At 54.6% G+C, this 16,332-nt stretch overlaps 2 protein-coding genes across 2 annotated transcripts; one reads left to right on the top strand and one right to left on the bottom strand.

Annotated features, from left to right (window-relative positions):
- The first annotated feature begins 3,913 nt into the window (after positions 1 to 3,913).
- On the top strand, positions 3,914 to 5,412 carry LOC125536908 (FAD-dependent oxidoreductase family protein). The gene is made up of 2 exons (XM_048700200.2): positions 3,914 to 4,765; positions 4,857 to 5,412. The coding sequence occupies exons 1-2, from the start codon at positions 3,994 to 3,996 to the stop codon at positions 5,243 to 5,245; spliced, it is 1,161 nt and encodes a 386-aa protein (XP_048556157.1). The 5' UTR covers positions 3,914 to 3,993; the 3' UTR covers positions 5,246 to 5,412.
- A 441-nt stretch (positions 5,413 to 5,853) lies between these two features.
- LOC125535937 (uncharacterized) lies at positions 5,854 to 13,906 on the bottom strand. Its single transcript, XM_048699006.2, has 4 exons — positions 13,514 to 13,906; positions 13,261 to 13,439; positions 6,565 to 6,673; positions 5,854 to 6,480 (listed from the first exon to the last, which is right to left on the bottom strand). The coding sequence occupies exons 1-4, from the start codon at positions 13,814 to 13,816 to the stop codon at positions 6,184 to 6,186; spliced, it is 888 nt and encodes a 295-aa protein (XP_048554963.2). The 5' UTR covers positions 13,817 to 13,906; the 3' UTR covers positions 5,854 to 6,183.
- Positions 13,907 to 16,332: the final 2,426 nt, after the last annotated feature.

Raw genomic sequence — 16,332 nt, 5'->3', positions numbered from 1 at the left:
AGTACATCTTATCTTGACGAAAGGTGGTCTTCGCATGCAAAGCTTCTGGTCGTGACGCGGCGGTGGACTTGGGGGTGACATCCGTCATGCCGTGCTGGTGGTCTTGGTCTCGTTGCACTGGAATGGAAACCTTCGCTAGATTCCTCGGAAACCCACGTCTGTCCTTGCCTCCTTAGCACCAAATAGGAAACCGCAGCGTCATCGTTGCCTCATGAGGCTGGGTACCTCCATAGAAATCTCCGCTTCTCGAGAGGCTGCCTGGGGAGGCCGCTCCTCCGGGAGGTCTTGGTGCCATCCACCTTGCGAGGCTTGGTCACTCGCGAGGGTCTTGTCTTGTCGGTCTTGTAGATGGATCGTACCAGGCTGTCGAAGGAGCCATGCCATGGGCCGCAGGCAGGCAAGTCTGGGTACCCTAGTTCCTAGAACACCAACAGCCGAGGCCCGCGGTCCACTCCACCATCCCTGTGCGTCGACTTTACATGGTATGCGTCGCGCCGCCTCCCTTGGCGCGGGAACGCCACTGTCCTCGCCGGTCTTTGTCAAACTGTTGGGTTCTCCTCACCTACTTCTAGTATCGCCTCCGCGCTCCTAACCAAGCCGCCGCCGCCACCGCTCTTCTTCAGCGCCGCTGTAGCTCGCTCACTCGAGCCCCGCCGCCAGTCCACTCCTTCGTCTTCATCCAGCACCAGCTCGTCGTCGGCGTCGCTATGATCTTCCCGGCCACTTCGTCTACTCCGACCATCGTTGGCGACATCGGCCCCGCGCCGCTTGTCGCCGTAACCGTCGTTGAGTTTTTCTCTGCTAGCCCCCTCTGACTCCTCGACATGGCGTACAACTCATGCAGGTCCCTCATCTACGCATGCCCGGTGCTAGCAACACCGATGCGTGCCTTCATCCATGATGTGTCCCCGAGCCCGGAAAGCCTGATGCGGCGCTTCGTCAACTTTGTCTTCGTCCGTCTATGCATTCCGGATGCTGGTAACGCCAATGCGTGCCTACGTCCACGATGTGTCCCCGAGCGTGGCAAACCCGATGCGGTGTGTCGTCAACAACGTCTTCTTCCTAGGCGCACCACTACTTCGACACCACTGAGCCCTTGACTAACTCGGCGTCTACTTGCGTCCGCGGCTCCACGGCTACTTCCTCGACACTCGCTACCCCGACTCGGCATGGATCATAGCGTTCTTCGCACGGCTACCTCGACCACGACTACACCACCCCACGCCCTCGGCTATCTCGACAACGGCACAATGGGCTATCACCTCGCTTGAGCAACTCGCTGGCTTCCTCTACAGTCAACGCGGCCGCAACGTGACACCGTCCACAACGCTCCCGCTCCGACTGCGAGGGGATGTCAGCTTGTAGGCTACTATTCTCTCCAGTCTGACTATCCGCGCCGCTCCTGTTGTCTGCGATGCTACCGCTACGACTGCGGGTGGATGTTAGAGATATATTTGGGTTACATGTATTTTGTATTCTAGGATTTGTAATCCATCTCCTACCTTATCTCCAGAAGAGGCTTCTTGCCCTCCAAGTCATGTACTCAATATATACTCACCCTCGAGGCTCAATAATACATCCATCATAATCCGCCAATCCCTTTCCATCCTTTCTAATAGTGATAAATTGAACTATTTATTGTTGATTTATTTTTTATGTGTTTGATCTTCTTGGTTCTATTTTGAGTGTGAAATGTTGTTTGTGTTGGGCACGAGCATCGTATATTTACCGCGCCTGCTGGGGCTGCTCGCGCGTCATCTTTTGCAGCGGCCGCTGGAGCCTTCGCCATGCTGCGCGTAAAAAAATGGCCATCTCCAACAGCCGCTCTATATAGCCACCGCGCTGAAAAATTAGTGTTTTTTTGCGCGCGCTACCAGTCCGGGCGCTCCAGCGGAGGCGCAAAAATCGCGCGCGCGGCATATCTAGTTCAGCACGTGGGCCGAAACGCCATCGCGCGCCGCTTATTTGCTGCGCCCACTCCCATGTGCTGGACTCTCGAGCGCTCGCTCGCAACTCCACCCACCACATCCATCCGCGGTGCCGCCGTCGCCCGCACCGCCCGACTACCGTTCTGGCGCTTCCCCGGCCTATCCCCGCGCCGCGGCGGCTTCCTCCGCCTCCATCTAGTCACCGCCGCCCTCGCGCGCGGTGGTCCTCCGACGAACAGCGCGTGGCCGCTCGCTGCCGCTCGGCGCCCGCAAGGTATGTATTGCTCAACTTCATGAATTTGGTCATGTTGATTGTAGTTTTTATAGCCTAGTATTCAACATTGTAGATGAGTTCGTTGTATGATTCGTCCGAAGAAGAATTTGATATGGAAGAGGAGGAGGATCTTGCAATGATCCTAGCTATGCACATCCATAAAAAACCGAAGCACGGTGGTTCGGTTATGGGTCAGCAGAAAATTTGGAGGGATAGGATCGATGCCCACAACAGATTGATCATGCATTATTTTTTGGAGAATCCCACATACCCGGAGTCGTACTTTCGTCGCCGGTTTAGGATGAGCACCGAGTTGTTCAGGCGCATTGCAGAGAAACTAGCGAGCCATGACCGGGTTTTTCAGCAAAGGAGGAATGCCGCCGGAGAGTTCGGGCATAGCACCTTTCAGAAGGTGACATCCGCTTTGCGTATGTTGGCATACGGTATCCCGGCTGATCTAGTTGATGATCACTTGGCTATGAGTGAGAGACAAGCCATCATATGTGTCAAGCGCTTCGCAGTCGGAATTGTCCAAGTGTTTGGCCAGGAGGATTTGAGATCTCCCAATGATGAAGATGCCGCAAGGCTATTGGAGATGAACAAAGCTTGCGGCTTCCTAGGTATGCTTGGCTCAATAGATTGCATGCATTGGAGTTGGAAGAATTGTCCAAAGGCATGACATGGGCAATTCCACGGTAAAAAAAAGGGTTCCACTATAATCCTTAAAGCGGTGGCCGATCAAGAGACTTGGATTTAGCATGCATTCTTTGGAATGCCTGAATCTTTGAATTACATCAATGTTGTCAACCGGTCACCACTGATGAATAAGATTGCAAATGGTGATTTGCCACCGGTGCAGTTTGTAGCAAATGGTTGTACATTCAACTATGGTTATTATCTTGCGGATGACATCTATCCAAAGTGGCAAACACTTGTGAAGCCGTTGAAAAAGCCGGAAGGTATGAAAAGTCTTGATTTCCACAATGCTCAAGCGGCGGCTAGAAAAGATGTGGAGAGAGCTTTTGGGATTTTGCAAGCCCAATATTCTATTGTGAGAGGACCAGCTCGATTTTGGAATCAAAAAATGCTTTGGTACATCATGCACGCTTGTGTGATCATGCACAATATGATCATCGAGAATGAGCGTGGCCAAGATGTAGACTACTCTCAGTATAAGCTCTTGAGACATCCCGTGCGAGTGCGACGGGGGGCTGAAAGGGTGGCCCGTTTTGTTGCCTCCTATCATGCCATTCGATGTACCGCAGCACATGATGATCCTCAGAAGAATCTCATTGAGGAGTGGTGGGCATGGAATGGACGATAAAGAGCATCATGATTTGTGCGTTCGATGTTGTATTGTTGAACTATTTGTTGTGTTATTACACTATTTGTTGTATTGAACGATAAACTGTTTGCTTGAGTTGTAATAACGAAAATGAACTATTTATTATTAATTTATCTGTTTGTATTTGATTTTTTGCTTGTGTTTGTAATGTATATGTTGTTTGTGCGAGAGTCGTGTGCTGCATTTTTGCGTGTTGTTGGAGTTGCGCGTGCTGCATTTTAGCGCCGCTGCTGAAACCAGCGCTACCTGCCGCGCCAAACCAAACGATGAACGGCGACAAACTAATTTTTAGCGCGTGACGCATTTGGCGGCTGTTGGAGATGCTCTAAGCACATAGTGGAAGTAGTATAGAAATGAAGGTTTGCAAAGGGGATTGAGTTTTCGCGACTTTATTCCACCTCCCGTTCAACACACCCGCAGCTCCAAATCCGGAGACCGACGACATCATGGCCAGCGCGCCAGCCCCGCCGCCCCGCCGCGTGGTCGTCTGCGGCGGTGGCGTTGTCGGCGCTTGCACGGCCTATTTCCTCTCCACCCACCCCGCCTCCCCCACCGTGCCGACCCTCATCGAGAAGTCCTCCCCCGCTTGCGCTGCCTCAGGCAAGGCGGGCGGCTTCCTCGCCCTCGACTGGAGCGACTCCACCCCCGCACTCTCGGCGCTGGCGCGCGCATCCTTCGGTCTCCACCACCGCCTCGCCGCTGCCCTCGACGGCGCCAACGCGTACGGCTTCCGCCCCGTCCACACCCTCTCCATCTGCCTCCCCTCTCAGCCCGCCGAGCCCCTCTCACCCCACCCGCTCCTCCCTTCCTGGGTCGACCCCTCCGCCTCCGCCGCGCCGCCGCGCCAGCTCGGAACTCCGGACACCACCGCGCAGGTCCATCCGGGCCTCTTCACCAAGGCCGTCCTCGCCGCGTCCGGCGCCGAGGTGGTCATCGGCGAGGTGGAGCGCGTGGTGGTCGGCGAAGGGTGTGTCGTTGGCGTCGCGGTGAAGGGGCGCGGCGTGGTGGACGCGGATGCCGTGGTGCTCGCGCTCGGCCCTTGGTCTGGGCGTTTCGAGATGGTCAAAGAGGTGTTCGACGTGTCCGGGCTCAAGGCGCACAGCATCGTGCTCCGGCCGCGCAACCCCGACAAGATCACGCCGCACTGCCTGTTCCTGAGCTACCAGCCGGAGCCCGGCGCCAAGATGCTCGACCCGGAGGTCTACCCGCGCCCCACGGGTATGCAGTTCTTCAAGCTGAAGTATGTGTGCATCAAACTGAACGGCACCCATGTTTAAACATCTAGTTGTTGCTGTTTGTCCTTGAACAGGGGAGGTGTACATTTGCGGAATGAGCAAGGACGAGGATGTTCCAGATGATCCGGCAGCGATTGACGGGGAGCCGGACTCCATTGCAATGCTTCACAAGATCGCTGGGAGGGTGTCCAGCCAACTGAAGACAGAGGAGGGCGCAGAGGTAGTCGCGGAACAGGCCTGCTACCTCCCGTGCACCAATGACGGGCTGCCGGTCATCGGGGAGATGCCTGGGGTGAAGGGATGCTACGTTGCAACCGGGCACAGCTGCTGGGGCATCCTCAATGCTCCTGCTACCGGTGCAGCACTCGCCGAGCTCATCCTTGATGGGCAGGCCAAGATTGTTGATCTTGTGCCCTTCAGCCCGGCAAGATTTCTCAAGAAGAAGAGCAGGCGCGGAGTGTAATGGCATGCGCGGTTTGTTTCGATCTGATGTTCCAAACTTGGCAACCGAATAAAAAGCTATCCTCTCTTGCCTGTCCGAGGGGATAGGCAAATAATGTACGGATAAATAAAACCTTCAACACTTGCTGTCGAGTGTTGTGGAGATGGATAGATCCTGTTTTACTTTTATCTGATGCTGTAGTGATCTAAATGCTCTTATATTTATATATGGAGGGAGTACCAAATGTACCAACGAACGTTTTGCATGAGAACATCTTTGAATGCAGACGTGAACTGCCAGTACACTCCCTCGCTACTGCATGATCATGAGAAGAATGATACTGTGAAGTTTACATCAAACACTAAGGGCTCCTTCAGAATTTTTGGAGGATTAAAATCCTTCAGAATTTTTCCTATGTTATTGTTTGATTCATAGGATTGAATCCTATTGGAATTTTTTCCAATGATTTTTTTACTACTTCCCATACGATTTCTAGCATTCAATCAAACTCTTCGGAACAATCCTTTGTTTTTCCTATAAATGCAATCAAACAACCCCAAATCCTGTAGGATTGAGATGAGCATGACATTCCAATCACATTTTGAGAATCCTGCAAATCAAAGAGGCCCTGAAACATAACGTCACACTATTATTCAATCAAACTCTTCGGAACAATCCTTTGTTTTTCCTATAAATGCAATCAAACAACCCCAAATCCTGTAGGATTGAGATGAGCATGACATTCCAATCACATTTTGAGAATCCTGCAAATCAAAGAGGCCCTGAAACATAACGTCACACTATTATGTGTTCTGGCAGTTATCAGATATCTTGCTCCAGAATCCCGGGATGCAGTTCCCAGAATGAACAAGCTTTTGCCAGTGTTACATGATGTTCATCACATCACTTAGAGCTCTAACCAGACTACTATTATCAAGTTGTTGATCTTTCTAATGTTTTCAGTCCAAGTACAATGTTGCCTTCATCACTGCATCAAATGAGGTTTGCAGCCTCCAATCTTTCTGTTTCCTGTTCAACGGCCTCCCTTTCCCAGCTCGGTTCTCGTTGACGTCCGCAAGCTTCCAAACACAGTGTTCTGCCTGAATGTCTACTGACTCAAGCATGAAGATACCATCCATCTGATCCGAAACAAGGCCATCACCTTCAGCATGGTATTGTACCCTCATTGCCATATCTTTGAAGCGATCCAGATCATCCGGCACCTTCAGAAGTCGCTCTGCTCCTGGTGATGAGATCTGAAACACAAGATTAATTCTTTGTAAGTGGTTACGAAATTCAGGAGCAACCATTGTGTAAGAAATTTTGGCAGGCTGACTTGCCTCAAGAGCCAGGTCGAGGGGTATTTCGCCTCTTTCAATTATCTCATCCAATTTCTGCTTATAGAGTCTATTGAAATTCTCTATTTCCTCTATACCCGGGCACCCATACCTGTAGAAATTTCTCACACGGGGAAGGAAATAAGATTGCCATTTTGCCCATTTCAATTTCAATATAAACAGCCTATTCAGATCAGTTTAGATGGAGAGAACATTTTGGTGGTATCAATCTACTCAACATTCAAGATAACTAACAAAGCAAGGCACAACGCTGAAGACAGGCTGCAACCATCTACAATAACCAGTAGGTGATAGCCATAGGCATTTTGACATGAATTTTTTTTAACTAGTCTAAGTGAACAGACACGAGACAGAAAAGTGGGTACTACTTGATATCCTAAAAATAATTTGAAATGTCTAAGCTTACAAACGTCATGGTGCAGGCGAAAAATCGGAGACTGAACTCTGAACGAAAAGAAAGAGGAGCTACCTATATTGTCATGGTACGTTGTTAGGAGCTAGGGTTCTAGGGCGGAGATTATAGGGAAAGGAGGGAGCAGGGCGAGGGCTGGAGCGCGGCGGCCGGCGGCGAGGCGCCGTCCTTGCGGCTGAGCGGCGGCGGCGCAGGAGAGAGACGGCTAGGGTTTAGGGTTCCGGCTCCTCTGGGAGCCGGGCAATAGAATAGTCTTATTGCTTGATTCTCAAAATAGTCTTACAACTTGTATATATAACCATAATCTGAAAATAAACTAAGATAACTTGGGCCTTAAGCCTGCCCAGTGGGCCCCCGACGGCCATAGACCTGGCCGGTCATAACATCTCTCCCCGCCTGCGCAAACAGCTCGTCCTCGAGCTGAAAGTCGGGGTAGTGCTGGCGGAACTCCTCGCGTTGTTCCCAAGTAGCGTCCTCCTCTGGTAGCCCAGCCCACCGAATCAATACGTACCAGGAGCCGCGGCGCAGCTGAGCCTTCAGCGCCTTCTCCGGTGCAGGAAGGAGACGCCCGTCCGTGATCGGCGGAAGCGCCGGCGGTGCCGCGGGTGGATCGCCGCGGAATGGCTTGAGCAGCCCGACATGGAAGACATCATGGATCCGTGCGCCTGCCGGAAGCTGAAGACGGTACGCCACTTTGCCAATGCGTTCGAGGATAGCAAAGGGACCGGCATAGCGAGGACCGAGCTTCTTCCTCGCGCGTGGGTCCAACGACTGCGTAGAGCAGTGAAGTAGACGCAGCCAGACCCAATCACCCACCGCGAACTCCGCCTCGCGATGGTGGCCATCATAGTATCGTTTGGCCAACTGCTGGGCCTGGAGAAGTCGTTGCTGGACCTCCGCGAGCATCTCATCAAGGCTCCTCAGAAGAGCCCCGGCTGCCTCGGTCCGCGCCGAGGCCGGGTCAACCGGCAGAATCGGCGGGGGCGGCCGGCCATACACCACCTCAAAGGGCGTCGCACGGAGGGCGGAGTGGTAAGAGGTGTTGTAGCAGTACTCCGCCCACGAGAGCCAGTCCACCCATGCGCGAGGGCGATCACCTGTAACACAACGCAAATACATGGCAATCACCTTGTTAACAATCTCAGACTGGCCGTCCGTCTGAGGGTGGAAGGCGGTACTCAGGCGGAGCTTCACGCCCGCCGGTCGGAAGAGGTCCATACATGGCCCGTGAACACAGGATCCCGATCACTGACGATCGAAGAAGGGAACCCGTGGAGACGGACAATGCCATCGAAGAAGGCCCGCGCGACAGATGCCGCTGAATATGGATGGCCAAGGGCGATGAAATGAGCATACTTGGAGAAGCGGTCGACCACCGTGAGAATGACGGATTTGCCGCCCACCTTGGGAAGGCCCTCGATGAAGTCCATGGAGATGTCCGCCCAAACCTGAGATGGGACCTCCAAGGGCTGAAGCCTACCAGCTGGCCGGAGTGTCTCCGTTTTGTTGCGCTGGCACGTCACACAAGACCGTACCCAGTCACGGACCAGGGCACGATCACCTGGAATGTAGAAGTCGGCGCGGAGGCGATGGAGCGTCTTCTGCACTCCCTCATGGTCCGCCGAGTGGGCGAGACGCAGCACCTGCTGACGAAGATCGTCGTGTGCTGGAACGAAGACGCGGCGTCCGTGGAGAAGCAGGCCGTCGGCTAGACACCACGGCTCCTCCAGCTCGCCCGCCGCCAGCTGCTGCTGCAGGAGGAGGGCGTCGGCCGCTGCAGCGGTCGCCCGGCGGATGTCGGCGTAGAGGGCGAAAGAGGGCCCGGTGATTATGCAGAAGGCTGCCCCTTCCGCCGCACCGTCGTCCGCATCGGCGTCACGCCGCGACAGGGCGTCGACGACGGTGTTGAGGCGACCCGGCCGGTACTCGACGGTGAAATCAAAGCCAAATAGTTTACTGATCCACTGGTGCTGGGGAACCGTCGAGAGCCTCTGATCCAACATGAACTTGAGGCTGTAGTGGTCTGTGCGGATCCGGGAGGAACGGCCCCAAAGATAGGGCCGCCAATGGCGTACTGCCTGCACCAACCCAATGAGCTCACGCTCATACGCCGCCAACTTAAGATGGCGAGCAGCAAAGGGGCGGCTGAAGAAGGCGAGGGGTCCATCGCCTTGGTGCAGGACCACACCAAACCCCGCACCGGAGGCGTCGCAATCGACGGTGAAGGAAAGGTCGAAGTCCGGCATCTGCAGTACGGGTCCCGTCGTGAGGGCCCCCTTGAGGGCCTCGAATGCGGAAGTGGCCTCCTCATCCCAAGAGAAGGCGTCGCGACGGAGGAGACGCGTGAGCGGGGCCGCGTTGAGGCCAAACTCCCGGATGAACTTCCAGTAGTACCCGGCAAGACCAAGGAACCCGCGAAAAGCCCGCGGAGACTGCGGAATTGGCCAGGCGGCGACGGCCGCCACCTTGTCTGCGTCCATGGCCACACCCTCGGCCGAGATGACGTGGCCGAGGTAAGCGACCGAAGGTGTCCCGAACGAGCACTTCGAGCGCTTAAGATGAAGATGATGCGCCCGAAGCTCGTTGAAGACGATGGCCACATGCTGGAGGTGCTCCGCCCAGGAGGCGCTGTAGATAAGAATGTCATCAAAGAAAACGAGCACAAACCGACGTAAGTAGGGCCGGAGGACATCGTTCATCAAGGCCTGAAATGTCGCCGGGGCGTTGGAGAGGCCAAAGGGCATCACCAAGAACTCGAAGTGGCCGTGATGGGTCCGGAACGCCGTCTTGGCGATGTCGTCGGGATGCATGCGCACCTGATGATACCCCGACCGGAGGTCCAGTTTGGTGAAGAAGCGCGCCCCATGTAGCTCATCCAGGAGTTCATCGACCACCGGAATAGGAAACTTATCCTTAAGTGTGAGAGCATTAAGGCCGCGGTAGTCGATGCAGAAACGCCAAGTGTCGTCCGCAAGTCGGACGAGGAGGACCGGCGCCGTAAAGGGTGATGTAGATATCCGGATAATGCCCGCGGCAAGCATGATGGCGCACTGCCGCTCCAACTCGTCCTTCTGCAACTGAGGGTACCGGTAGGGCCGTACTGCCACCGGAGCCGAGCCCGACAGGAGATGAATACGGTGGTCGTAGACCCGGGCCAGCGGAAGGCCCTGGGGTTCCCCAAAAAGATCACCGTGCTGCTGCAGGAGGTGATCCAGCAGCGGATGCTCGGCCTCCGTGGTGGCCGCGGCTAGCTGGAGTGGGGGTGACGCCGGGGTGCCACCAACGCCTTCCCACCGGATGCGGCGGCCGAGGCGCCAGAAGGTCATTGTCAGGGCGTCGAAGTCCCAAAGGATGGGACCGAGTGTCCGCAAAAAGTCGACGCCAAGGATGAAGTCGAAGCAGCCCAAGTCGATGCCGGCACACGTGATGGTGAAGTGTTCGTTGCCGATAGTAATGGGAACGTCCCGAGCAAGCCCATGGCATCGGAGGCGGTCGCCATTAGCGACGGTGACCCGCAGCTGCTCCCCTCCCGAAGGCTGTAGTGCAAGGCGCCGCATAGTAGCCTCCGGTAGGAAGTTATGTGTAGATCCTGTGTCCAAGAGAGCCACCAGAGTCTCGCCGTGGATTGTGACCGGGATAAGCATAGTCCGCTCATTGCGGATGTTGGCCAATGCGTGGAGGGAGACGACAAGGGCCATAGCCGGCGCGGGCGCCGGCACGACCTCGGCGGCGGCTGGGTCGCCGAGTCCATCGTCGGTGGTAGCGTCCTCTGTCTCGTCGACTGTCTCCAAGTAGAAGAGGTGTGGGCAGACATGGCCCGGGGCATAGGGCGCATCACAGTTAAAGCACAGCCCCAGGCGGCGGCGCTCTAGCTGCTCGGCCTGCGAGAGGCGCCGGAAGGGCCGTGTCGCGGCCGGAGTGGCCAGCGGTGAGGCGGCTGAAGGAGCTGGCGCGGCCGGCGGTGGACGTGGAGGCACTCGGCTCCCCCGAGGTGGTGCGGGCCGTGTTAAGGCCTGGGCGCGCTGCTCGAAAGCCCGAGCGTAGTACATGGCCGTCTGCAGGTCCTGGGGTCCCTTCATTTCGATGTCCACGCGGATGTGGTCGGGAAGGCCCCCGACGAAGAGCTCAGCCCGCTGTAGTGCCGTCACCCCCGGTGCGTGACACGCCAGAGCCTGGAAGCGGTCGGCGAAATCCTGGACCGTGGAGGTGAAGGGTAGGCGGCCCAGCTCGGACAAGCGGCTGCCGCGCCGTGGTGGTCCGAAGCGAAGGAGACACAGCTCGCGGAAACGATCCCAGGGGGCATGCCGCCCTCGTCCTGCTCGAGGGCGTAGTACCATGTCTGGGCGGCACCCCGGAGGTGGTATGACGCGAGCCAAGTGCGCTCGGACGCCGGTGTGCGCTGCCCCTGGAAGAACTGATCACACTGGTTTAACCAGTTAAGCGGGTCCTTCGAGCCATCATACGTGGCAAAGTCGATCCGGGCGAAGCGAGGTGGTGTCGGGGTGGATGCGCCAGCGCCCACCGGTTCGTCGATGCGAAGAGCCGAGGACGGTGCGCCGAACTGTAGGGTGGGCACCGACGGGTCTCCGGCCTCCGTGTAGACCGGCGGTGGCGACGTTCCGGTGAGCCAAGCCGGAATCGGAGAGGGCGACGGCGGAAACCGCACCTGCTGGATCGGAAGCCCCCCGGAAGGGCCCTGACTCAGGCCGGCGCTAGGCGGTGGGGGCCGGCGCAGCCGGCGCGGAGGGGGCCGGGGCAGGCCAGGCCGGCCACGGGGTTGGGGCGGACGCGGCCGACGCCGCGGGCGCTGGCGCAGGCCAGTGTGGCCAGGCCGGTGCTGGAGCGGCCGGCTGCTGTAGCGTCGGGTAGCCGGCGGCGAGCGCGGCGGGCACCGAGTACCACGGAAGCGCCGGCGGCCCGGAGGGCGCAGGCGGCGGGGGCGGCTGTGGCAGTCCGTACGGGCTGGCCAGGAAGAGCCGGATGCCCTGTACCGCGACGACCAAGTCGTTGAGGACCCCCGCCATGACCTCCGGGGTGTAGTTGGCCGGTAGGGTTGATGGCGGCGTAGCGGTAATGGGGGCCGGCGGATGGCCGGGTGACGCGCCGGGGACGAGGTCCAGCGGCGCGGACGGGAGGACCAGCGGCCCCGTGGCGAGGGGCGCTGACGCGGCGGCGGTGGTGGTTGTGGATGCGGCGGCGGTGGTGATCATGGGCAGCGACGGCGATGGTGGTGAGGATGACATGGTCGAACCAGAGCTGGCTGATACCAAGGTGTTAGGAGCTAGGGTTCTAGGGCGGAGATTATAGGGAAAGGAGGGAGCAGGGCGAGGGCTGGAGCACGGCGGCCGGCGGCGAGGCGCCGTCCTTGCGGCTGAGCGGCGGCGGCGCAGGAGAGAGACGGCTAGGGTTTAGGGTTCCGGCTCCTCTGGGAGCCGGGCAATAGAATAGTCTTATTGCTTGATTCTCAAAATAGTCTTACAACTTGTATATATAACCATATTCTGAAAATAAACTAAGATAATTTGGGCCTTAAGCCTGCCCAGTGGGCCCCCGACGGCCATAGACCTGGCCGGTCATAACATACGTCATGGTGGAATGACAATGCACAAAATTAAAGGGGTTACTGCAGATTATGTGAAACGCACAATTGCCAGAACGTCATCGCTTTTAAATTTCTGCCAAAGGACACCAAATACGACATATGCTTGCCTGTACCATTATCTTTTGTTTCTCATTGATAGCACAGCATACAACCACGGATTTTCACTACAAGGGTACCCATATCCTAAGTAATTCAATGTGGAGAAAATGTTTTCAGGTTTTCAGTAAAGTATGAATATCAAAACCACGAGTGTTTGTAGGTACAGCTCTTTGCTTAGAAAAGCCACACTCAATCATATCAATATCGGGAAAGTAAAATAACCCGCATTTCGACCAAAGAGAAGCCGAACATGACTTATAACCCGCATTTCGACCAAAGAGAAGCCGAACATGACTTATAACCCGCATTTCGACCAAAGAGAAGCCGAACATGACTTGTGGCTGAACTCTACAGAGCTAGCTGTGAGATGTGACTGGATTTCACATTAATTCAGCCTTGGGGCAACTGCATTGGATGACCAGTTCAGCAGACAATTCGTTCACTGATGTGATTTTACACCGACAGTCTAATTTGTTCATGTGCAAGTGCACCATTACAGTGAGAAAATGAAAGCCAGCAAGCGATGCCTGCATCCAACTAGACAGACAGTTGTAAACTCACGAACCTGTTGGTGAGCTTGTCCAGCCGCACGTAGACGTATCCCTTGGGCGACACCTTGAAGGCGAACATGGTAATGTCATCGCCAAAGTGCTCGCCAAGAACCTCCTCGGCCGCCGCAAGAGCACGCGCGCCCCACTTGACGTCCCGCAGGGCGACGCCGCCGCCGTCGCCGCCATCACCGATCTGAAACGTAGCAAGGAGTCAAGAGCAGGCAGGACAGCATTTGGGCGAGCGTGCTCCAGGCGGAGCCGAAATACCTCAGCATCGGCCCCTTCGTCTTCATCCTCTTCCCACTCCGCCATACAATCCTCCTCCTCCTCCCCCGAGCCCTCGTCGCCTGGGCCAGGGCCCGCTGTACTCGCCAGGAAGCGCGTCTGCGCCGCAGGTACGGGCCCCCCGCATGAAGAAGGAAGGATGCTCTTGGGGCAGGCGGCGTAGGAAGCGCGCGGAACGGCGCTGCGGAGGCAGGACGAGGAAGCGGCAGCGACGGCGGCGCAGGGACATTTGGTCGAGCATCTGGCGAGCAGCGAGCGGAGCGCCCGGGCGAGAGCGTGCGCCATCCTCGCACGAGTTGGTTGAGTCTGCGTTCGCGTCGTGGCGATGTCTCGGTTTGGGTCAGACCATCAGACTTCAGGTTCGTCCTCGGTCGGGTTCGGTTTCAATTGATTGGGCTTTGTTTGTTTGGAAGTTATGCCGAAATCACTGCGCCTCCTTTAGTTTGGAGGAATTTTATAGGAATTGGATTCTTATAGAATTTTTTCATTTAGAGCCATTTGGTTTATAGGAATAGATTCCTATTTCTACATAAGATTGATTTCTATCCTTCACATTTTATAGGAAAATAAAAATGAGATTAGACTCAATGAAAAAATTCTTTGGTGTCAACCAAATGACATCTCATTTCCTATTCCTACTCATACGATATAAAATACATGACATCTCATTTCCTACAAAATTTATATTCCTATGATAATCCTATCCTATGAACTAAAAGAGGCCTTACTGCTCACAGTGGAAAATAACATAGAGTAGTAATTTGCCGATGTTATTAGTCTATATTACTATCTCAATAGTGGATAGTAACATATGAGTGTTATCGTGAAAGAGTTCATTTATTAGGCTATAGACTCATTATGTCTTGAAATGTGTGATGTTACAGTAACTAGCTAAGAGGGTGCTTGGATCCAAGGGACTTATTTTAGTCTGACTAAAAATAGTCTTTTCAAGAGGCCAAAGTTCCAAACACCCCTGATTAAAAAGAGGCTAAAACTAGTCTTGAAACTAAAACTTTTTAGTCAAGGGTATCCCTACTAAAATGTAACTTAGTTCTCTCTCTTCTCATTTAACTCCTCTCCTTTAACACAGCCGAGTTCTGGATTGAAGGGTTTGGAGGATAATAAATGCTCATTAACTTGATTTTTGTCTCTTTAGTATTTGGATCCAAGCATGGGTGAGGCTAGTAAGTTTTAGTCTCACTACTTTTAGTCATGAGATTAAAACGTATCCAAGCACCATCTAAGTTACCACAAACCCCCCTCTTCTTATTAATTAGCTGTCACATAAGCAATCTTGTATTGAAATGTGTGATGTTACTAGTTAAGTTACTCCCATTGTGATTGGTCTAATTAAGGAGTACTCGTTGCAAAGAACACTTCACTTTTCCTGGTCGTGACAAGTGACGCACATCCAGCGCGCCACTTGTCGCAACCTGTGAGTTTTTCATTTTTTCGTAGATTCGTTTATTCAAAATGTTTTATTTTTTAAATGGTGCATTCAAATCTCGAACCGTTTTCATCATTGGATTTCTCGTGTCGAAATCTTTAAAACTAGATCCCATGTTGATAGATTTTGATGAACATCTTTTTCACGAAAAACCGGCGAAAAAACCAAACCAGAAGCACGGTTTTTTCCCTTTCCGAAAGAGGCACGCCCATGCCTCTCGTGGAAGCAAAATCGTGACTCTCGTGGAAGAAAAAAACAAAAAAACATGTTTTTTTTCCGAAAGGCACGGCGGTGACTCTCGCAAAAGCACAACCGTGCCTCTCACGAAAAAGAAAAAACAGAAAACACGTTTTTTTTCTTTTCTGAGAGGCACAGCCGTGACTCTCGCGAAAGCACATTCGCGCCTCTCGCGAAAACAAAACCATAACTCTCGCGAAAGAAAAAAACTGAAAACGCGTTTTGTTTTTCCCTTTTCAAGAGGCACGGCCGTGACCCTCGCGAAAGCACAACCATGCCTCTCGCGAAAAGAAACCGTGACCAAGGGAAAACCAAAACGGTAAGGAAGACCAAGAGAACAATTTTTTTTGATATTTTCTTTGATTGAAAAGGTAAGGAAGACCAAGGAAAAACCAAAACGTCGAAAACCCTCGGAAAAACCCCGTTTAAAAAGCCGAAAACGCGTGCGAAAAAAAAAAGATAAAATCCGAAGGGAGCGTCCAGAGCACGACACGTGACGAATGACTGAGAGCGCACCAAGTGACGCTGATCGTTGCGAGACTCCTGAAGTAGCGCTCCTTAACTAGTTGCTCCCTATGTTATGCTGACCCATAAAAGCAACTCCAACGGGTCGACCCAAACAAATGGTGTTTTTGTTCATTTTTTGTCCGTTTGGGTCGGCCGCCTGTCCGGCGTCCGCCTTCTTTTAGATTTGGGTTGGCAGCGCGCCCAACGCGCGCGACCCATTTCATGACGGCGCGCGCTTTAGATCATGCCAGCGGCCATGCCGTCGCCCTGGTTTTGACGCTTCAGCGCGCAGGAAAGGTTCGCGCACGCGGGGGGAAATTGGCCTAGCCGCGCTGGTTTTGGTGCTCCAGCGTGCGGGAAAGGTTCGTGCGCGCGCCGCGGCCGGCACTCGTTATAAGAAGGCACTCCCTCCACACTCTGTCCAACGCCACTCGTCTCGCCCCCTTTCACTAGCTTCGCCGCCTCTGCGCCACCATGTCGATTCACCGCCTGGGCGCTTCAGATTTTCGCGGAGTTCGCGAGCGCCGCTCCGACGCCTTCTCCTCCGAGACCTGGTTTGGTGAGAAAGGCCTCATTCTCGACACCTTCGACAGCGCAGTGGAGGCGGCCC

This window comes from Triticum urartu, chromosome 2A (assembly GCF_056163025.1).
Source record: "Triticum urartu cultivar PI428250 chromosome 2A, HENAU_Tu73, whole genome shotgun sequence".
Classification (NCBI taxonomy): Eukaryota; Viridiplantae; Streptophyta; class Magnoliopsida; order Poales; family Poaceae; genus Triticum; species Triticum urartu.
This window is presented reverse-complemented; position numbering and strand designations above follow the sequence as displayed.

What these genes read in the sequence shown, in the direction of transcription:
- LOC125536908 (XM_048700200.2), top strand. Translation starts at nt 3,994, where the DNA reads ATGGCCAGCGCGCCAGCCCCGCCGCCCCGCCGCGTGGTCGTCTGCGGC. An exon ending in GGTCTACCCGCGCCCCACGG is followed by an intron (nt 4,766 to 4,856) that starts GTATGCAGTTCT and finishes GTCCTTGAACAG; the next exon opens with GGGAGGTGTACATTTGCGGA.
- LOC125535937 (XM_048699006.2), bottom strand. Translation starts at nt 13,816, where the DNA reads ATGGCGCACGCTCTCGCCCGGGCGCTCCGCTCGCTGCTCGCCAGATGC. An exon ending in CTGGACAAGCTCACCAACAG is followed by an intron (nt 6,674 to 13,260) that starts GTTCGTGAGTTT and finishes AAATTTCTACAG; the next exon opens with GTATGGGTGCCCGGGTATAG. An exon ending in CCCTCGACCTGGCTCTTGAG is followed by an intron (nt 6,481 to 6,564) that starts GCAAGTCAGCCT and finishes CTTGTGTTTCAG; the next exon opens with ATCTCATCACCAGGAGCAGA.